The sequence below is a fragment of the Labrus mixtus genome, chromosome 19 (assembly GCF_963584025.1).
Source record: "Labrus mixtus chromosome 19, fLabMix1.1, whole genome shotgun sequence".
Taxonomy (NCBI): domain Eukaryota; kingdom Metazoa; phylum Chordata; class Actinopteri; order Labriformes; family Labridae; genus Labrus; species Labrus mixtus.
Window position 1 is genome coordinate 14,314,671 of NC_083630.1, and position 23,122 is coordinate 14,337,792.

The 23,122-nt window shown below is 41.6% G+C and overlaps 1 protein-coding gene across 3 annotated transcripts; it reads left to right on the forward strand.

Moving 5' to 3' along the window:
- Nucleotides 1-4,121: 4,121 nt before the first annotated feature.
- pde7a (phosphodiesterase 7A) lies at nucleotides 4,122-23,019 on the forward strand. Of its 3 annotated transcripts, none has more exons than XM_061064920.1 (12): nucleotides 4,122-5,211; nucleotides 14,706-14,766; nucleotides 17,575-17,664; nucleotides 18,271-18,428; nucleotides 18,529-18,592; nucleotides 19,603-19,799; nucleotides 19,943-20,074; nucleotides 20,182-20,273; nucleotides 20,410-20,554; nucleotides 20,663-20,759; nucleotides 20,931-21,011; nucleotides 21,101-23,019. In XM_061064920.1, the coding sequence occupies exons 1-12, from the start codon at nucleotides 5,074-5,076 to the stop codon at nucleotides 21,373-21,375; spliced, it is 1,530 nt and encodes a 509-aa protein (XP_060920903.1). In that variant the 5' UTR covers nucleotides 4,122-5,073; the 3' UTR covers nucleotides 21,376-23,019. The 3 variants fall into 3 exon arrangements, with proteins under 3 accessions (XP_060920903.1, XP_060920904.1, XP_060920905.1); XM_061064921.1 differs by having other exon boundaries at nucleotides 17,578-17,664; XM_061064922.1 differs by lacking the exon at nucleotides 17,575-17,664.
- Nucleotides 23,020-23,122: the final 103 nt, after the last annotated feature.

Genomic DNA, 23,122 nt, shown 5'->3' on the forward strand with positions numbered 1-23,122 from the left:
GATTTGATTGGAAAAGGGTCTGCAGGTACTGCTAAGGCCACAAAATACACAACAGGAGGTATGACACACAGTCACTTGCACAAAACCCTACGTGTAAAGGTCTACAAGCTCGTAAAGGAAGATATAGGTGCACATGGGACCAGAAAAAGATGCGGAGCAAAGGGTGCCATCTGTTCTCCTGTATGAATATTTCAGTTAGGTGGAAGTCATATTGTATTCATACAGATGGTAAGCAGTCACTGCTTTTAGTTGGAATTTTTTTCCCGCAAGCATATTCAGATAAAGGTGTCAATTTCTGACCTAGGAAGGCATCTGAAATATAATTCTGTTAATTATAAACATCACTTAGGATGTTAATAAGATTCAAAATAGTATGATTTTAATGTAGAAAAGAAGTCCGGCATTCAAGTTTCATTTCTGATTATAAAGAGCACACCTACACGACTAAGCTTTTCTAATAAAGCTACAGTAGTAAATGTGACCGGTAAATATTTAGGCAGCTGCTTAAATGTAAATGTTTTAAAACTTTTTACAACAATTTGCATAATTATCCGAATGGAAATCAGACTTATTAGTCAAGATTGTCTAAAACACTCCCAAGAATCTAACTCCTGTTTCCTACAAATCAATACAGGAGAAGAATTTATTTCAATGAAATTTCATGGCAAACTTTGCTTTGGCCTCTAGAAATTAGTACTAAGTATTTTATATTTAACATTGAGGTCTTTTGTTTTTAATGTTTTCTGTAAAGCTTACAGATCATACACAAAGTACAAAATCTCATAGGGATCAGAGTACATAGGGATGTAATAAGAAAAAAAGGATTAAAAATGCACATCAACACTACAGTTACATTTACTCTTACTTTTTAATACATCAGTCCAATAACCATACTTGGCTGTAGTTGAACTTTAAGCTTTAACACAAAAGCTATTGTCATTTTTAACATGAGATAAGCCAGTGTATTCATAAGTAGGGTAACAGATAGAGGACTTGCGTGATAATATAATGTGGACTCTCAGATTTGACAAACAGCCACTTGATGATAAGAAAGATGAAATAAAAGAGCCAGATTCCCTTATGGTGTTTTATGTAACATCCTCTCCCATACAATGACGTAAAAGAGACGTCAGTCTGTTTTAACAGGCGCTGCTGCACCTCATGGTCATGGGAAACTGAGATGCGCTCAGCATGCAAGTGCTCCTCTCAGCTAGGCTTAAATCTCACCCTCAGAACCATGAGAAGTGCAGTCCACACTGTTGGATGTTTAACACTGTGGTTAAGATTAAGCCTGCATTAAACAGGTTACTCTGAGGGTGCTGTAAACATGTAGAATGATGGGATTGTTGTGCATACTTGCGGTTCTCTCTTACACAGTTTGAAGATGTTTTATCTATCCTCTGGGATTGGCCAATTACTCACCACATGAGGGAGGGAGATGTAACAAATGTCCCCTGCAGTGCAATCTAATGAGCCTCATATAAGAGAACATTGATCTTTGAGGGATCTGCTGCTGTTTCTGCTGCCACTATTTTAATTTACATGGCATCAAATTATTTTATATTCAAAATCAGCAATCTGAATTTCAATAAAAAACAGTTCATGTTAATGAAATGGGCATCATACTGTAGTTTCTGCTTAGGAGCAGTGGTTGTGAAGCCTGTTGGTCTTAAACTTAATAAAAGAGTGCTATCTAGTGGTGGGAGGAAGGGGAGCTTTGTCCTGTTCTGAATGCTGACGTCATCACAGGTGTCACCAAAGGGGGCTTACGTCATAGTTGTGGTGTATGCTGTTGCATTTTGAGTTTATGTTTCATGATACTTTATTCTGTTATTATGAATAATATGAAGAAAAAAAGGCGAGTCCTTTCTCTAGAAAGCCACTTAGCTTTTCACACATCAGAGCTATCTATGGCTCAGTCAAGAAGTGTATCTCTTCTGGGTGAAATGGTTTACACACAGACTCTATGAATTTTTATTCACTTCACTTATACAAGTAATAAAAATAGTGCTTCAAATCTTAGCACAAAAAATATGTGTCTTGTTTTTGGGCTGGTTATTTAGTGGAGTTGTCTCAAATTTAGAGAATGGAAAGTTGAATTGAACATGAATACCTTCTGATTAGTTATAAGAATAAATCACATTGTTTAAAAGTTCCCTTAATAGATATGCTTTAATTGACCTTTTTATTGAATTAATCTTTTATCCAGTAATCCAGTTCTGATCAGTGTCCTTGTAAATGCTTTTTCCCACCACAAGATGGCTCTAGATACACAAAACAATAGATGTGCAAGTATCATAATATTATTAGAGACAAAAGAATGCAACACTATTAAACTATTAATTATACTGACAATTTAACTAGATGATAAAGTAAAATTATTTAATATACAAGTGCTCTTGATCATTGTGCTGAAAATGTAAAAAAAACGAGTCAAACACCATCAGGATGTACAGTTACTTAAAAAGCAGGAAAGCCTGTTTGCATGCACTTGTGTGTTTGTGTGTTATTTTGTAAGGATTTTTGTTGTTTATAGATCATCCTAAAGATTCTGTATTTAAAGAGCACTATTAGCATCAAGCTGTGGGGGCAATGACGCAATAGTTAATGTCTCATGTGATGCTCACAGCACTTTCAGAGAGTAACAGGTAATTCAATTAGGGACACTCTGGTGGATCACAGACTGTCTCCAGAGACAAGTGGGGCCTTTGGGGCCTCACAAGCAGATACTGTACTGTGACCCCGAGGGGAATCAGCAGGTATGCTGCTCACCTGCCTTTCTAAAGCTCCTGAGGCAGATGCTATGGAGCGGTTAAACACAGCTGTGTGTTGCAAGAAAAGGGAGGGGATTATAGAAGAAATTAAAATCTGTTTCCCAGTTGTACACTTAGAGCAGTGAATATAAGATGTGCTGTCCTGTGTGTACACACACACACACACACACACACACACACACACACACACACACGTGATGTGTCTTTGACGTGGTCATTGATTGATATCAATTTTCCCTCTAAACAAATCAAAATGACATTTTAGATGTTCATAACAGAGTAATTTCAGTTGAATTGTAATGGTTTGATAAAAAACAAAGAATTTTAACAAAGTTCTCCATCTACCTTTTAAATGAATGAAGATGTAATTGTAATTATTGGCTATTCCTCAGTCAAAATAACTATTTAGTAGTTTTCTTTTAGGAGTTTAAAACACATTCACCTTAATAAAACTAAAGTCAGTTTACAGGGTTACTCCACTTGAGCTGGCTATTCCAGTACTCTTTCCACACCTGATTCTGTCTGCAACTCATTTGTTGTGTTTTGTAGTGTTGCCTTAGTTGCCTGGGAAGGATGCAGGACGTCTTTGTGGGGGGTATGAATGCAGGGGACCCATAGACATTGGGAGGGTGGGGATTATGCCTCCATTTGCACTGAGCCTAACTGTTGTCATGGCACATCTATTGTTCCCCAGCACATGGGCATGGAGCAGAAACTCCAAGTGAAAAGTCGATTTTCTGGTCCTGTTAATGCTTTATGTTTTTATTGGTGAATCAATGATTCTCTGGGCTGCAGCATAAGGTCAGCTACACCTTATCATTGAGCAGCTTTGATCCAGTTTAATGGTCCAGTTTGTTTGGGGAAAACTCAAACAATGGATGCAGATAATAAAATGAACAAATCCGTACACAGGCCTACTTTACCATCAAGTAGCTGGTAAGTCACCGAATGCAGTCATATGGTGAAAACTGCTTCAACCTTACACAGCTGCAACATTTGTGCTGTGTTTCCCAGGCTGTATTTCAAACTCCCGGTGAGTCTTCGCTCACAAGTAGTATGAGTCATGAGAGTCAGGTAATCACAGGCAATGATGTGGACCGCTGCAGGGCAAGCCCCGTTGTGGAGGAATACCCTTGAGAAAGTCCACGCCGTCTGCAAACGACTGCTCATATAGGTCTTGGGATCGCCCTGGTCGCCTAGCCAACCAAATCACTCGGTTAATACGCCGTATGCGCTTTCGTCCAATCGGCGTTGAGGTTAGAATGGCTGCCTTAACGCCATTGGTCTATTTTAGACAAGGGCGTTTTTTAGCTCGCTCCAACAGCACCATCTCTGGCAGGTGGTGTGTGCTTTAAAAACCATACAGTAGGCTAATGTTTAGGACGATAGGTAGGTAGGTATAGGGGGATAAACACACTTTAGGTTTTTAATTTTTCCTTTTTTGGTTGATAGTTTTCGTCTCCCGCCATTACTTTTCCATTAAAGCCACCGGAATCGCAGTGAATGAGATGAACGTCGGGGTTTCCCTTTCTGAGCCAGACACTTCGTGCTTTACGGTCAAGCCGTGAATTAGACAACTGCTTCTTCATTATCATGCAGCTGGTGAAAAAAGACGGAAAAAGCCCTACATGTTGATTGTATTTCGAAACCGGTGTAAGACTACGTGAGAGAAAACCTCCCCGACTACGGCTGACAAGGACTCACATCCTGGAGCTGCCTCACCTCATCCGCCGGTGTCGCGTTCAGTATGATATGTTGATGAATTTTTTTGGAAGTGGCCGTGTCTTTTGTTTTCATTTCGGGATATGCGGATCGGCTAAAGCAACGAAACGCAAACGAGCGGACGTTTTTTTTTTTTCCTGCTCTTAAAAAAAAAAAAAAATGAGGAAGCGATTTCATAAAAGACCCAGAAAATGGCAAGAAGGTCTCGTCGTCCGTGGGCCCGGATTTGAGTGAAAATGAACAGGGAAGGAGCAAATGCAACAGAAGCATGATTTTTTTCCCCCCCTACAGAATGACACCAAAGGAGGTAAAACGGTGGAGGCAGATGAGACTCAGCATCAATGAAGGCGATCTGGACAAGTTTTGAGTCGCTTTTAATGAACATAAATACTTTGCTGCTTGATAGCAGATCGTTTCTACTATATTGACGGATTTTTTTCCTCCTTTTTGGGGAGATGTTCTAGTTCATTTATCTGCATTCACATTGTATCTGTTATAGCCTATTTTTTTCCATTATTTGATTTTTTTTTTTTTTTTTTTTTCACATTTTTGATCCGGATCCAGCCCTGATTATTCAATGGAAGTATGTTATCAGCTGCCGGTTTTGCCTCTTGACAGGCCGGTTCCCAAGCATGTCCTCAGCCGGAGGGGAGCCATTAGTTTCAGCTCCAGCTCTTCTCTCTTTGGGGCTCCTGATCCAAGACAACTGTCACAGGTAAAGAACAAAAAAAAAAAAAAAAAAGCCTTTGTCTTTATCAGCTTGGAATCACACAGCCCTAAAAACCAGCATCCAAGCAAATATGTAAATAATCCACTGGAATCTTGCAGGTGGTTGTTGGGTATCCAGGCCCTTACACTCACTCGCATAGACACATATTTTCTCATCTCTTACATCTAAGACACACACCAACCTACCATCTCTTCATACTACTTTGCATTTGTGCATGTTTCCCACAGATAAACCCCTCTTGGAATGCACTTTTAGCCCGCACTGATGGTGTGTAAAGTAAAACATTTTACTCCTGGGACTGGCTACATTTGTGGGAGAGAACGTGTCTCTTTGTTATTTATTATTACATCTCTTGACACGTTGACATAAGAAAACATAAATCAATGAGTCACACTTCACTTCCTGCTTACTCTTAGTCTTGAACTCTTGTTTGAAAAAAAAAAATGTGCCTCTGGTAAGCCTGCCTCTACATTTCTTACTATGCGGTGACAGAAAATATAAAGATAGGCCACACCAACATTCATCATTTTGTGGGCTAACGCTTTGTTTGTTTCTCATGTACACAGAAAAAGCACCACAGCAGTATAATGTATCGCCTATGACTTAGCCAACCACTGAGTCACTGTTGTGTGTAAGCATGTGTATCAGATGATGTCCTCTCCATTAGGGCCCTTGTCCATTTCACTTGCTTGACTAACTTCAACACACGTGTGTCTGCTGAGAAGAGCTGCACATCAAATCATGAGTCAATGAACTCATTCCCTCAATGTTACACTTTTTGAAATGGGGGGAAAAACATCCACGTTCTTGCTTCAGTAGTTTTGCACAACAGACGCAGGGTGTATTCTCCTCTTTTTGGTTCACGTCCCGCTAGTTTGGTCGTGAACAGAAACTTCCAGAGCGTTTCATGGAATCTCCCAACACATTAGCTAAGCATTAAGTCACCGTCTTTGACTGTGTGAGTGTCCTCTTCAATGGGCTGTCCATTAGTGCTTTGTGCGAGCCTGTGCACCACATAACCACCCATGTGTGTCCGCTTTGAACCTGCTACACCAGCGCAGGAAGCCCTCAAAGACTAATGCTAACCCTTGTCTATCAAAGGCCTGCAATGGCGCTCATCCTTAGTGGTCTTTCTTCGCAGGGTTTTTAGTGTTGTTGGTAGATGTCATGAAATGTGCTTTTCCTAGATATGATCCAATACCATTTTTCCCTTTCTGGTACTGATTTTGATACCTAGACACGAGTATCAGACAATTCTGAGTAGCCTGCCGTTGAAAAACAAACAAAACAAAACAAAACCCAATACTGGTGGAAAAACACAAGTTGCTGACATTTTGCTAGCATTGCCTATTATAACACTATCTCCATTAGCTTGCACTTACAATGTTTGTTATAATCACATGTTATGGTGAAAGATTGTGAATTGACTAACAAACTTGCAATACCCAATACAAGATACATAATGGTTGGTAGGGCTGCACACTTTCATCCTTTATCACAATTTGAGCCTGTGAAATAAACACATTTCAGAAGTCTGAATCTACTGCAATAAATAAGAAAAATGATATAATGTTAACAACCATTGCTTTCACACTCAGCGTGATACTTTTGACCGATTGGATGGAGGCCTGGGTATAACAGTCATGCTTTCACACCGTTTTGAATCAGTCAGATGAAGTTTGCGCTAGCTATCTGCTACCCTCAGATGAATTGTTGTCAATCTGTAGTGACAAAAATGCCATCCAGGAGAGAAATTTTGAATACACAGGTATTGTTTAGAACATGAAGAGCAGCAAAAAGACATTAAAATACTGTTAATCAAACTTCAGATGGTTGTTGCAATATTGAGCAATGCTATTGCTTTTATTACATATAACTTTTATTGTTTTGTGCAGGCCTAATTGGTGTCGGAGAAACTCTTAACTTATCTCCCTGTGCGATACATTCTTGTGTTCATTATCCTAAAACACAATCATCACTTTCGAAAATAGTAAGAATACTTTTTAAAGTAATCTTAGCTGAAGCTGTCGTACTCATTGGTGGTTCTAGGACTCCCAAACTGCAGCCCTAAAGGAAGCTTCCTTTGAGAGGTCACAAAACGTCAGGAAATAAACCCATCTCACGTTGATGCTAGATTGCTCATCATGTGCATACACATGCATTTGTGACGTTATTGTGTCTCTCGATTGGGTTCACAAGTTGGTTTCTTAAGTAGGACAGAGTTCATTTTGGAGTTCTGTTATATCATGCTTACTTGTTGTGAAAAAGGGATCATTTGCAACAACAGGGCCCTGTGGGGTCGAGCGAGTTTGCAATGAAACAAGAAAGTTCTGCATGTCATTTTTGTATTGATGTAGTTTAATCGCACTGTTTTTAAGGGCAAGGTTAACAGCCACTTTTATTCTTTGTGCAAAAAAAAAAAAAGGGGTTCAATAATTGAACATACAGATCTGCCGGCAAAGTCATTTGTCATTTTATTTTCTGAATTGGAAAACGTGCATTCACAAACGGCAATGTCACTCAGCCTTTGTCCCAGAGCAATTACACTTAAACAAATATTGTGTTTCAGGCCCTATTTATGACCATAAGGGTGCGTTTGTCCTTGGTGGCTGCTGTGTTTTTATGTGCGGTTCCACAGGCCTGTTGTTTGTGGAAGCAGCTCTGGACTAGCACTGCAGAAAGAGGCAGTTAGGCATGTGCCTGGGCTCTGTGGGCAGGGGTTTGGCTAGCAGCCAGACTCACAGATGGCCAGAGTCTCAGTCTCTTTTTCTTTCTTTGGCTATCTTGTTCCGCTCACTCACAAGCTCTCCCTCTCTTTCTTTCTCTTTCTCCTCAAGCTGCCCCCCCCCCCCCCCCCCCTTCCCCTCACAGATGAAGACATTTCCTCTTGTAAACAGAGGGCGAAAGAGTCGGGTTGAGCAGCCTCAGAAGAATATGTCACTCTGTGTTTGGGGAATGCTTATGATTGGGAGTAAATATGCTGCTGAAGAGGCGTTGAAAACAGCAACGGCATTAATAAATGGTCTCGTTTATCTTTTTCAATGCCTCTATTGTTTTAGGACAATGCATGTTGGCTGCCTGTTGACTAATTCCTAAAAGTGAGGAAGAAGATCATTTGAATTTGGCTCATTTATAGTGATGCATGTTGGAATATTTTGCTTTGGCTGGAGGGAAGCGCAAACACAGGACTGAATAAGATGGGTGCAAAATGAAAGGATGAGACAAGGAGGAGGTCACAGCAAAGACTCATCTGAAGCACAAAAGATGCATATTCTCACCCCAAGTCCGTTTTCATTGCTGAAAACATCTCCAAAAAAGTTGGACTGAGGCTACAATTCTATGCCATGTGGCTGGCTGTCAGGATTTTGTACTAGACACATTTCACACACAGTCACATGTTTCTGACAGGACTGTGTAATGAACAACTTTTTCAAAAAAAAAAAAAGATACGTGAATCAATAAACAGATGCAGGGTATTGATGAGTTCTGAGCAGTCACGTGGTTTCTGTGATAACGGGAGGAAAACACTGATCTGCTGTGAGCTCCGTCCATCATATCACAGTCTGAGATATCAGTCACAGTGTGCTGGCCGCTGACCCGAGATCGACTCCTTCATATTTCAGATGTTTGGAGAGATGTTGATCGGCCCGTGCGTCAGGGCTGGAGATAGCGCTTCGTGTTTCATCCACACTATGGATGTTTCTGAGCTGAGCATGATAATAGAATAGACTACAGTGCTGCACTCCAAAGGAGTTACTATGTTGATTTGAATTGAACCGATAAGGTTTTTTTTTTTTGTCTTCCTACACAGTGCAGTCGGAGTGACGTAGTTTCAGGATGTGGTAAGAATGCTGAAGGAGTCGTTCAGACTCTGAGCTCGATGTTTCACAACCTTTTCACAAAAGCTTTAACTCTCTCCTCGCCGTAGCCAGGATTTCTGAGAAGTTTGCGTGAATGAGCTGGAATGCCAAGCTTTGTTTGTTATTAAGCGAGGATGTGAATTATTTAGTAAATAAACAGGAGCCGTCCCGTCCAGCCTGTCTTCATTTAAACCCTCCCTGTCTCTCTGCCTGTCTCTCTTTCTTTGTAAGGGGGCCCCTCTTATCACATGACCGTTTTGTTTTTGTGCTGCAGTGTCGAGTGCAATCGGCCATGAGAATGTGGCTCCACACATCAAAACACTTAGGGACACAATGTCAGAGGCCAGCTGCTCTGGCTGAATATTAATCATATTTACTTATCATATTTACGGTAGTCTACAGACAAGGACTTTTTGACCGATGGTTCTAGTTTTTTAACACCAAATAGCTGTTCAGAGGCACACTGGCTGGAGTTTTGTTTGCCATCCTTGGAAGGTTAAGACAGCCGAGGGAGGAGGGGCAGTAAGCAGGCCGAGAGAAGCAATTAGAGCGTGGGGATGATGTTTAAAAAACGAATGAAATTCCTGTGCAGGGCAGACAGCCTGTGAGAGCATGAAGCCCCCTTCCCCCACCTGTTAACTCCACTTCTTTCATAGCGCTACCGGCACATTTATACAAGGCCACTTATTCTGTCTAAAGCAGGCTTAAATCATTTTAAGACCAGCCAGAACAAATGGAAAGAAAAAACATTGGTCACAGATATATTACTGCTAGACAAGCATGCTGCTTTGTTCTCTGCCGTCGACACTATCCTGTCATCCGCCCGCTAAGGAACCTGGCCAATTCACCCCAGGCCTCTGCTCCTCCAAAACTCACTGCAGCTGGAGTGTGTCAGAGTGGACAGTTCTCATAAAACACTCTTACAACAGGTAGACTCCATCTAGGGCTTTTTTGTATGCAGCTGCTGGTACACACACACACACACACACTTAATCCAAACCTGTCCACATTTATGGCCTAGCACTCAGTTACTGGAATGTGCACGTCCCACACAGCCGAGCGCTGCAAGAGGCCATAACTCAGAAGGAAGCTTTCAGTTTATGAAATGGTGCTGCTGAGTCCAGCTGCTTTTATCTTGGGAATTTACATGAGTGTGTGCTCTGCTTTATTTCTGATAAGTCAGTTTATAGGAATACCGCTGGCTTTCTCATTTGCTTGGCCCCTGCTCAGCATGTAAATTGGCCCGTCCTTGGCTAAAACCCGAATGAACGCTTTAAGGCATAATGAAGAGCAGGTTTGATGTCTGTGTTTGAAACAAGGATGTTTGAGAATGCCTTACAGTGCACTGGACCGTTGAATGCCATTCATTGGGCGTCAGACTACAATATCAGCTCATCACAATGCTATGATGACAAGAGAGCCTGTTTGGAAAAAAGCCACTGAGCTGTTTGGAATTTCAGTTTTTGCATATCAGCCTCTGCCCTTTTGATGCACACACACACACAATGCATCAATCTGTTTGCATCAAGCAAACATCTCTAGAACAGCTGTTAGTGTATCTGGTTAACTGTAGGAGTCAGAAAAGGATAAACACAGAAGGCCTGGTCTAACTCACACTGTCAGAACTTTTGACATGAGTGCCCTGACCCCAGGCAGTGTGAATAAGCCGCGATAAGAAACAGAGCCATATGTAAACGAACTCAGATGAAATTGCACAGAGCAAAATGAGAAAACTGTTATTCTCACAGTAAACTCCAAACAAAACTGAATTTGCCTTCTTCTCAGGCTGCTTCAAGCAACCACTTATAGGCTGCAACCTGGGGATGTTTAGTTAAAGACTGGTTTCCATATGTTCCTCAAACTTAAGGATAGTTTTAGTTAAATTTGTTGAGCTTTAGGGATGTACACAGAAGAGAAACAAAGCCTAAACAAATTTGGACACTAGCCCTATTCAGACTGCTGTTTGAAGGCGCGATATTTACACACCTACCTGTGTTTGTTTGCCTTCAATCTGAATGTTCTAACAGAGTCGTTGCAGGGACGAGGCAGTTTCAACAGGGCCAGCGGGGGATTGCTGTGTGTGCATGTGGAGCTACTGCTTTACCGTGCTCCCGCAACGCTGAAACCCAATGTGAATTCACAGTCTGGGACAAAAAATATTACGCCCTCGCTGAATCAACATCAGCGCACAAAGACGTCATGACGACTGAGCTTAGTTTCAGCGCTTTTGCGGAAACACAATCTGAAAAGGGCTACTGTTAAATATTACTTATGGGCCTGCACACAACATCTTAAGTTGGCTCCAAGTTGGCAATGCTTTGATTGTGAAGCCAATATATTTTGTGTGAAAAAATGTCAAGGGTAACTTTAATATGATCGACAAATCCGGAGGCAATTTAACAAATGGTTTGTTGACTGTGGATGTTTTCATTGTGGAGGATTCATCAGTGATTGAGTGGATGGAGCCAAATGAGTAAAATCTCTCCCTTCATACCAAAGTTTTCCACGAGCCTTTATGAGGAGAAAACTGCAAATAGGGCAACGGATCGGTAGAAATTTTAATCATAGCCCTGTTTTGTGTTAAATGCAAAGTAACAACCATCCACGCAACCATCCATGACAGTACTGAGGGGAATAAAAGCAATCAAACAGTTCTATCCTAAAATGTAAAATTGATTTGTTTTCCCACAAAAATGGACTAATTATCTTTTCTTCTAAGGGATAGCCATTTTGCCAAATAATCACCCAACTTTTAGGCCTCTATTTGGTAACTTTTCTTGATTTACAGATATTGCAGCCAATTTTTTTCTTACCAAGCCTTGGCTTTAATAACCGATAAAGTCAGTGATAAGAGGAACACACCAGCTTCAAATAGCTCTCTTAGAAACCCATAGTTTTTCTTAATTCAGCTGAAGAACAAATGGCGGATTTCCTTGAAACTAGATACCTTTTCTTAGACGAACCATGAACAACACGATAGAAAAAAAAAAGCCGAAATCTACCGTAGAAGAACAGGTTTCATCAAACGAAAAGGAAAGCAGTCAGCGTTTTGATCAAGTCATTTGTTATAGGTTGAACTCGGCGTGTTTAAATGTGGTCAACCTGTGTTTAGCCTTCAATAAAATGTAGTAATCCCCTCCTCTGGTGATGCAACAGGAATTCAACAAGCGTGACGTGCTGTTTCAAAGAAATCCAAAATAGATTCTCAGAATAGGACATTACTTGACCCTCCAAGTGCTGATCCTTAGTGATTCTAATGTACAAGATTCAATGAGAAAAATATTTTAGATCATGCTGGCAGCTTACACAAACAGGCATTTCACAAAAAGAAGATTAACCACAGATGGACTGCATTCCTAATGTTTCATATGATTGAAGCTTATGATAAGCTTGTGCAATAAAGGACAAAGTGCAGTTATGTTAAATACTGTATATGAATTACGAGTGAATTATGAGTGTTTGACTTTGACATACTGCATCTCTGTCTGTCACCCTTATGACCCTTCACCCTCAGCTGTGAAGCATAAATGCCAAAACAGAGCTTATAAAGGAGCTTAAGTTCACGTCAGACCACAACAGGACCACTCTGGGTTTTTTTTTGTGTGTTGGCACTAGACACTGTGAGGCGTGGCAGGGGTGTGTGTTGTGGGCGGGCCTCTTCAAGGGTAAAACGTGACTCTCCCCTCTTGTCTACAGTGGGAATGTGACATTGACAAAGTGTTTGCCCTGATGCCTCCTTCATACTAGCTCACAAGGGAGCTCATGCCAGTGTCCACTTAAGTGCCAACTATAGTGTGTGTGTGTGTGTGTGTGTGTTTGTGTGTGCGCGCATGCAGCAAGCTGTGGCCAAAAGGTTTGTTTGGGCAAGTGCTGGCAGGGCTGGTCACTCTTCCATTCCCAGCTCTGGAGCCAGATTTATACAGTTCTCACAAATGTTACAGCTAATACAACCCCCATACATACACACATTCTGTCACATACACACTCAAACAGGCACACACAGCCCAAGCTAGATACACACAATCTATAATATTCACACTACTCACTGGTACTGAGTGTAAACATTGAGGCCTGTTGACACTAAAATACAGCTTTGTAGATTACCCACCCTGAGTCGAGCTGTTTGCTAGCCAGTAAAATATTAGCTTTGGATTGGCTGCTGTCATGAGCTCGAGAGGACAGACAGTGTCAGGTGTGTGTGTGTTTGGAAGGAGATCTACAATGATCCTGAGGATATGAAGTAAAGTACGCACAAGCATGTGCATTTTCGTTTGTGTTTGTGTTTGTGGTGTCACCGGTTGATTGTTGTCTTAAAAAATGGTCACAGAATGAAGACAGTAAGCCGACCGGCCAGTCAGAAAGACTCCCTGTGGAATGGGTGACACCAGATAAGGGTAGCCAGAGAAGAGAAAGCAGAGAGCCGGCCTGGATGGGGGCTAGGATGTGTTGAGTGCATCGAGAGGTGAGCCAACACCTCAGTGTAGCCCGGAGCAGCTGTCTGTCCACAGAGCAAATATGCACTTACCACAGTCCTACCCGCTACAACTACCAGTGGAGACTCTGCTGCTGCAGCTGCCTCCTGCTAAGAGATACTGTTCACACTAGATACTGTTTCACACAAGTGAACATAAAACAGACAACTTTTCAACTGCTCTCTTTGCTGGAATCTTCTAATTCCAAAGTACTGAGGCTGGTCGCACCAGTATTAATAACAAATACAACAGTATTTGATTTTGAATGTCTGAGGACACTTGTACTCCAGAATCCTGAAGAAAGTGTTTCTTTTTTTTTGTTTTTTTTTGTTTACTGCTCCAAAACCAACTTTGGAGCTGAAATGGTGGAGTGTGATGCTGCACTGCAAATCTTTGGTGCTTATGGAGTCAGTACACACATCTGATTGGACACTTGATGTCTGCTGTTTCCTGTGTGTTTTCTTTTTTATGAAAGTGTAATCTGATTTTACTATTTGTATTAAAAAAAAAAGCAGAAGTTCACAACAATTGAGGCTTGTATTTTACATAGTATTTAGAGCTGTCCCTCAACAATATGTCAGCAGAAGAATATCGGAATTGACAGAGGTAACAGGAATGTTTTAAACTAATAGATTGAATTGAAAATAGATTAAAAAAATGTGACGTCAATCTATTGCTAGTCTGGAGATGGTGGACATGATCTCTTTCCTGGTTTTCGGCTAATGCAAATACATTATATTCAAACACAAATTCAAATTCTTTCAAATTACGTTCACCTGCTGGCGTGTGTGTGCGTGTGTGTGCGTGTGTGTGCGTGTGTGTGTGTGTGTCCACTGATAACAGTGGTGTAAGGCCCGTATTTGGCTGATGATATTGAGTTGGAACATGTTTATCAGTGAAACAGATTGTACACACATGCACAGCAGATTAGAACCCACAGTAGCAACATTTCACCACCCTGCACTTTGCATGCACTTTATATATGTAACAATTTTCACTTATTCTGTTTCTGAGGTGCTTTTTAGGCAAACCAAAAACATTGCTGGGGTTGTTGTAATAATAATAATAATAATAATAATAATCATACAGTATAATGTTTGTATAAACCTTGGAAAGTCATTGATGATGTTTTTTCCTATTCATTCAGAGACGAGGGGCCATCTCGTACGACAGCTCGGACCAGACAGCGCTGTACATTCGTATGCTAGGTAAGTGTTTCCCCGCTCTCATCGCATAACCGCACGTGCACTGACAGCCGACACACACACACACACACACTCACGTTTGCCAGACATCAGTGGGTTTATCTCTTCCATGCTCATTTTTATTTCTTAATACCCATTGGCTTAAAAGCAGCGAGATGGGAAAGGGATGGAGTGAGGGATGTAGAGATTATAAACCACGGGGACGCACCAGAGTCCACTCAGTCTGTAGCCTTTTAGTAATCTCTCAATCACAACAGGGTTGCGTTATTTGAATCTGTCTTGTTGCATGTTTTTAAGGTTTAATCAGGTTTTTTTTTTACAGTACATGGCTACATTTGAATAATTTTTATTATCTGTTAGTCCATTTGTCCAGTGCTGCCCTCAGCAACCCCAAACAAGATAAGCAGTTTAAAAAAATGGATAAGAGGACTCTGGGCTTATTGCTCTTTCAGGCACATGGACTCAAAGGCATCTAGGAAGCCTTCCCTTTCTGATCAATACAGTTTTTGGGGATATTGCTGCGATTAGAGGCTTGTTGTACCACGAGCTTCGGTCCCACATTCACACCGATTGGCCCTCGCACACAGATTTTCCCACGTTGATTCACAGATCAGATGGTGTCAGCTGGAAGTGAGCAGCAAGAAAGAAAGTCAGATTCCTCACAGTGTTCTCATGTCAGTGTCGTTCACAGATATTAGATTGCTGCTGTGAAGCTTTGTGAGTATGCAGGTAGCATTAAACAGCATCAGGCTTACCGACTGTTACTGTACTCTGTTTACTGTAGCTTTCACGTAATATCGCTATACTGTATTTCTCTCCAGCTTGATAATATCCATGACTGGACTGCTGCCACGTAACAGTAACAGTAACAGTAACAGCGCTTTATCGTGCCGACCGAAGGCGTTTTAGCTTTTTTTAATCATTGCAATTGTATGATTGCAGGCTCCTACGTCAGCAGCATGGAGCATCTGTGACGATGGATTTTTATATTAATTTCAGTGTGAGGAGAGGCACGTTAATGCAGACTGGTGTGTGCTCGAGCCAGGGTTCAGTTTGCCAACTTAATGCTGATGTGCTTTCAAATAGCACTACTCAGAGCTTTTCCCCGCATCAGTTATAATGACATGACCTACATCCAACCCCTGAGCACCAGCACTAATGCATCGCTGGGGAAACATGGACCCTGTGACTATGAAAACACACAGGCACACACACACACACACACACACACACACACGTGTTGAGCCACAGCACATGCATTTGCAGATGTGACAGATGTATGACAGACTGACACACACACACACACACACACACACACACACACACACACACACAGACATAGAATTTATGTTTGCACGTAAAATGCCAGGAACAGTTTCACTCTCTTCATCTCCACATCCATGTCATGCCAACAGCTTTACATCCAGCCTTTCATTATAATGTAAACACCACTGTGCCTAAATAGTAATTCTTAGTTTTTGGTATTTTGATAGGAGCTTGTGTAGTTTTCAAACAGCTGTTTCCAACTAAGTAAGATTCTAGTTTAGAGAAAGAATCTGTGCGATAGCTTTGATTTAAATTCTAATGCACATGAGAAACAATCAGCAGTGCCGTGCTGTAAAACTACCGTTGTACTGTGTTGCACCTTGATGAGCATAAAGAGGGTTGCCTGTAACGACACACGTTTTTCTGCATCAGTGTTACAGCACCGTCCTGTCACATCAATGTGCTCTCCCTGCTCCTGACTGCAGTCGACAAGCAGACCAGCGTCTGTTTGGTCCTGATCCTCCGCCTGACTAAAAACAGTCTTTGATGGACTATAAATCACGCTCTGAGTACTAATAGTAGAGCCGACTGTCCTCACATGGCATTGCATGCTCAGCTGTTTGATTGACTGTCCTCTTCCAGGCCTTGCGAGTGTGGATGTGTGCGTGACTGTGCAGGCACATGGATAACTAGATTTGGGTCAAATGGTGTTTACAAACTCACATCTTTTGCTTGTTTTATTTTGCTCTGAGCACCAAAATGATGGGCTTTACAACATTGGAAAGAGAAAACGAGTGTGCGCACATCCAGGCAAAATGCGTACAGGTGCAGGACAAGAAATGTACTAACTGCAGAAAAAAGAGAGAGAAAGGTCCGCACACTGTTCAGCTCCCAGTGTTATTTAGACAGGGCAACATTTCAATCTTCCTCAAGCCTTTACAACATTGGACCTTATGAACAGAGAGGTGAAGTCCTGCGTCACTTATATGAGGCATTCTTTCATAATTATTATTTAAAGCACATTTTGAGAAGCAGTCGATGTATATTCACACCGTCAAGTTACTAGAAAAAAATGTGCCTAGTTATTGCAACAAATATGAAATATGAATAGTTTGGTTACCATAACCGTGTAAATATGCAGCAACTACAGTTCCCATGAGGCTTTAATAGCAAGTTGCACATTTTGTAAAGTTAGAGAATATGAAATACATTGAAACAACAATATAAAAAATAAAAAGCAAAAGAGCTGCTCGGGTTGCCGACCTCAGATCTAGTGGAACAAAGACGTGCATATAACAGGGCAGGATTTCTGCTGTGTTGTTAATTTCACATACACTTGCAATTTATTTTTGTTAATACATTACATTACCATTAGCAGCGTGTACATTGCCCCTTGTACAGCTCATCTTTGTTGCTCTTATGCAAAATATATTCCAGTAAACAATGGAAACTATTTGTAAATACTCGTCCTTATCCTTACATATTCGGACAAGTTTCTTCAGAAGGAGCTTGAATCTTGAGGAAATAAGTGTTGATTTCTTCTAGGAGATGTGAGAGTGAGAAGTCAGGTTGGATTTGAACCGGAACGAGGAAGCTCCCACCCGTACCTGTGCATCGACTTTCGAACTCTTCACAGTGAGTATGAACCATATCCGATGACCTCATCTATAAGTCAACTCTCTGTTTGTTTCAATCCATCCGGATTGACTGTTCACTGTTTACTTACGGTATATGAGATGAAGATGAAGGCCTGATGTACTGTAAACTTTGATCAAAGCTTTGTGGATAGGTGTGATCACTTTCACAACATTTTTGAGAAAACAAACTTATTACAGAGAAGTTGTGCATGTGCCTGTGTGTGTGTGCGTGCGTGTATGTGCGTGTGTTGACATTTTGACCCAAAAGTAATCCTATCTCATGCTGACGTGTTTCGGGATTGCAGCCATGGTTTACTCAGACACAAAACTATTGTGTATGTGCGTGTGTTTGTGTGTGTGTTTGAGAGTCCACTGACAAAGCATGTCTGCTGTGTGATTCCAGACGAGAGGCTTACGAGTGGGCGGCTGTGTCAGCAGCGACTGTTTGTATATCTGTGTGTTGGTGTCAGATCCCCACAGAGTTTGAGCAACCCAACTGATTCTCTGAACCTAATGAGCTTGTAAAATAAACATGAACCAAAACATCCTTCATACATACTCAACGTGTGACATCTTTTGCCAATTTTTGCATGTGTTTTTGTAGCACGGCTGGGATGTGGGTCTGCAAGCTCTGCTCCTGAAAGGAGGGTCCACAGACTTCTCAGCTTCCAAAGGTACCTGCACTCATCTCGCTTGCTGCGGGGGATCCCGCAGCAGATCCCCCTCCACCTCCTGGATGGAGACTACACTGGACAAGCCAGAGTATGCCATCCACCTTTTTATACACCAATATAATACAGTATTCATATTGTTTTTTTTTTTACTTCATTAATTACGTGCTTCTATTGTCTCTCTCTTGCAGTGCATGCTGGAAAAAGTCGGAACATGGAACTTTGACATTTTCCTCTTCGATAGGCTGACTAACGGTTGGTAAAATATGATCTTAAATACTTCGACTTTATTTGTCCCTGAAGGGCGATTGGTTTCGCAGCAAGGCATCACAGGACAGGAAAAAAAGACTAAAGACAAAATACATTTAAGAATCAAACACGTTAAAATGTAAGAGGCGCTGAATATAGCAGAATGGAGAAACAACAGTGATCCTTGACTGAGGATCATAGCAGCTTCCATTAGAATAATACTGGTCAGAAGTTGTATTCAAAGTCATTAAAAAGCAGCGCTGACAGGAGAATCAGACATGTAACCAGCCTTAGATTGAATGTGATACCAAGGGTGCCATCTATTGGATGCAAGCTGACAGAGACAATTTACTGTAGGCAGATTTACTTTATAATTAAGCCACTGAATTTAGTTTTTTTTTGGGGGGGGGGGGGTGTGTCCGCTATAACAATCTTAAGACAACAACAGGGAACTTGAAATGCATGAAGACATACATATTTGTTAATGTTTCTAGTTCTGCTGCAATGGAGTTTGGTTACAGTACGTTCATTTTGAACCACCAACCAAAAGTAGTCTCAAAAGATAGAAAAGTGTTTGACGGAACAAGATGTTATATTTCGAAAAAAAGGGCATGACTCAGATCAGAGAAAAGTGCGCTCTCTGTTTTAGATGTGCTCGCCATACATCTGTCTTGATGTTTGCCCTGTAACTCAATAATAAGAAATTGGAAAAGGGATTGCAAGACATAAAAGTCCCCATGCACTGGGAGGAAGAAGGAATGACAAATCACAAAGAAAAATAACTTGGGGAGATTAAGTAAAGGAGGGAGTAAAGATGGGTAGCCAATGCAGGTTTAGAGAACACCATTAAATAAATAAATAAAAACTTTGTCCTGCAGTGCACTGAGATGAATGGATTGTTGATGTTTTACAGCACAACAACGTCTTACAACAAAACGTCTCCCCTTTTTTTAAAAAAACAAATAGGAGGAGATCCACAAACCGGATGATTACTGTCTGCTTGTCTTCTCTTTCAGGGAACAGCCTGATCACCCTGACCTTCCACCTGCTGAACCAGTACGGCCTGGTCGAGCTCTTCCAGCTGGACATGGTCAAACTCTGGAGGTTCCTGGTCATGGTCCAGGAGGACTACCACAGCGACAACCCTTACCACAACGCTGTCCACGCTGCAGACGTCACCCAGGCCATGTACTGCTACATGCGGGAACCCATGGTGAGACATGCAGACGAGACGCTTTGGTCATTTGTTTTAGCAAAGCTTTACGTTTTGAAAGTATGTCATTTGTAGATTCCTGAAGTGATCCATTTCAGGAGTTATCTTATTTTGTGCTTTTCTTGTTGTGTGTGTGTGTGTAGCTTGCCAAGTCTCTGACCTCCTGTGACATCCTACTGGGACTCCTAGCCGCCGCCACACATGACCTGGACCATCCTGGGGTCAACCAGCCTTTTCTCATTAAGACTGACCACTACCTAACTACACTGTATAGGGTAAAACTGCTCTTTTAGTTGTTTTTCAGAACTTACTTATGAATACACTTCATGTGAAAATGAATTATGAAGTTAATGTGTCTGTGAATACTTCTTACAATATGCAGAATACCTCAGTTTTGGAAAACCACCACTGGAAGTCAGCAGTTGGCCTGCTCAGAGAGACAGGCCTGTTCTCCCACCTTCCTGCTGAGGACAGGTCGGTCTGACACAGAAAACATGAACTGAAAAAAAAAAAACAGAACTGTTCTTCTAACAACACTAGACAGCACCTGTGTACAGTTTAACATGCTACCACAGAAAGTTCAAAGTACTTTTTTTCTACTGCCCCTCAGCCTGAACATGGAGAGGGAGTTGGGCTCCTTAATCCTGGCCACGGACATCAGCAGACAGAATGATTACCTGTCCAGGTTTCGCCTGCACCTGGACCAGGACAACCTGTGCTTGAGCAACGCCAGCCACCGTCACTTCCTCCTGCAGGTCTTTTACTTCTTCGATAACACAAACACACACAATTACGGCATCTCCGCCTAGCTTTAAGATCTCAATTTGTTTGTGTTCTCCCCCCCCCCCCCACCCAATGTGCAGATGGCTCTGAAGTGTGCAGACATCTGTAACCCCTGCAGACCCTGGGAGCTGAGCAAACAGTGGAGTGAGAAAGTCACTGAGGAGTTCTTCCAACAAGGTTATCTTCTTTTGCAGCCTAGTATTCTCATTTCCCTCTCATTTTGCATTTTATTTTGTCCTTTCAAAGTGTCTTCATATTTTCTTTTGTGTTTATTCTTTTATTTAAATCAATTCTTTAATGGTGGAACACAATTCCATACATTGATTATAAATTGTTATGCTCTTTTAGGAGACATTGAGAAGAAGCACAAACTTGAAGTCAGCCCACTATGCGACAGAGAGGCAAACACAGTTGGAAACATTCAAATGGGTAAGTATTTGTGTTCTATATTTGTTTAATTAAAACTTTAATTTAGAGCTATTTAGCCCTAATCTTGTCCTCTGTCTCCTCTTGCTCAGGCTTCATGACGTACGTGGCTGAGCCTTTGTTTGCAGAGTGGGCCCGTTTCTCTGACACACGTCTGTCCCAGACCATGCTGGGCCACATGGGGCTGAACAAGGCCAGCTGGGGTGGCCTACAACAGGAACAAACTTCTGTCTCTGAGGAGGCAGAGCCTAGCACAGCTGGCACCAACACAGAAAACTCTGCCGCCGCCATCGCCCGAAGAGACAGCAACACAGCCACAGGAGGAACCAGCTCCAAAGAAATACCTCAGGGAAGCAGAGAATCCTGACACTCCTCATGGGCCCTTTCACCTCAACCTCCTGACGCCTGACCCCGGCCTCAGGGCTTCTACACACACTGGGGGCCGGGTGGGGCATGTGATGGTCTGCAGCCCCGCCCCACCTGATCCTTACACCTTGTTTATGTTTATTTGCTTTTGCCTCTCATCTTGATAAACCACTGATTTTATTTAATTTATTTAATTTTAATTCCTCTTTTTTTTGGTATAGAGCAATACATAGATACCTCATTTGGCTACTGCTGTATTTTCCTTTATTTGCTTTGTTTTATTTATTTGTCCACTGTAGTTTTGGCATTACTGACTGAACACACCACTTTTTGTTGTCAGTGAACCTTAAGAGGAAAGCAGTGTGAGAACTGAAGGAGACCTTTTTTTTTTTCTGGTATTTTGAAGTGCCATTTGTAAACAAAGATTTGAAGAATGATCTGAATTGACTGATACTACTGGAGTATTCAGACTTTTGACCCTCCTAAGACTTTAAGATGCGTTGCATTCGTATTGAAGATTCTTCCTCATGTAAAAAAAACAAAAAACAAAACAAAAAAAATGTGACAAGCCCAGTCTTTTTGCTGCCTCTATGAAGACTGTTTACGCATCTCCCTGTTTGTTCGTTGTTTCTTTCCCTTGAACTGAACAGAATTATGTCGGCTCCACGGTTTGCCTTCAAAGCACAGATGTGAAGAACCACTCGTTTGAACCGTCATCCCACTGTTGAAGCCATGAGCAGAACCTTATTCAAACACACCAGATGCCATAAGTAACTCCGCCTGTGCTACTATGTGTTGTTGCACTCCTGAATAATGATGGTGTTGGACGTGCACCCACTTTCTCCACAACACCTTGTGAAGGTATTGTAGAAATTAGTCTATTTTTCTGATGAATCTTCCAGTGCTGGTTGAACTCGGGGTAACTTCCCTCCCAGACTGGAGTTCAGAAATTCGCTGCACATGCATCTTGACCTGGAACCTCCACTCCAAGCAACTCGACTCGCTCAGGGTTTTGCCAGTCTCTTATAAAGAGGGAGAGGATGTGACTGCAGTTGAAGCAAGGTTGTGTTTGTTTGTTTTTTTCCTGGGATCTACTGAAGGGAACTCTCCCTCTCTGCAGAATGTCTCTCTCAGCTACATGCAACCTAAAGGACTGCTCGATTGATGCCTTATTACTATGCACAAACTATGCTAAGTGACCAAACCAGCTCCTGTTCCCATCAAGTGCATGGTGTGCTTGTCTCTGAATGCACTGTCCAATCCCTTTGCCTTTTTGTTGAGGAATGACTCCAGCTGTCCTTTTCTTTACTTCTCTCTTTTGTACGGAAACAAAACGGTCGAGTGACTTTGAACATTCCATTTCTTTGTGTTTGGTTTGTCTACTTTGACTCTGTACAGTGACACAACTTGTGTTTGTGTTGAAACACTTTGGAAAATAACAGGTGCTTTTCTTACTTTAGCTGATTTGTATTTTGCTGTAAGTGCTGTAAGACTGTTGATAAAACTGTTTACAATTTGTTGCAACAGCCATTTTTTGGGATGACTTAAGTGTCGAGCCAGATTTTGTAAAGGCTTTGCTGTATTGAACTTTTTGATACATGCTTGTTGCAGTTAAGATTTGAATAATAAAACCTGTTGCTGACAATTGTCTTTGAATGTCAGGTAAATCATCAAATTCACACTTAAAAAGTAACCTCTCCTTCAAGTTATGATTTCCTCGTGAACTAACCTAAGTGGAAAGTTAAGAT

Excerpts from the sequence above, each read along its gene's own strand:
- pde7a (XM_061064920.1), top strand. The coding sequence starts at position 5,074 with ATGGAAGTATGTTATCAGCTGCCGGTTTTGCCTCTTGACAGGCCGGTT. Across the intron at positions 5,212-14,705 it reads ATCCAAGACAACTGTCACAG|AGACGAGGGGCCATCTCGTA; the intron begins GTAAAGAACAAA and ends CTATTCATTCAG. Across the intron at positions 20,075-20,181 it reads ACCTAACTACACTGTATAGG|AATACCTCAGTTTTGGAAAA; the intron begins GTAAAACTGCTC and ends TACAATATGCAG.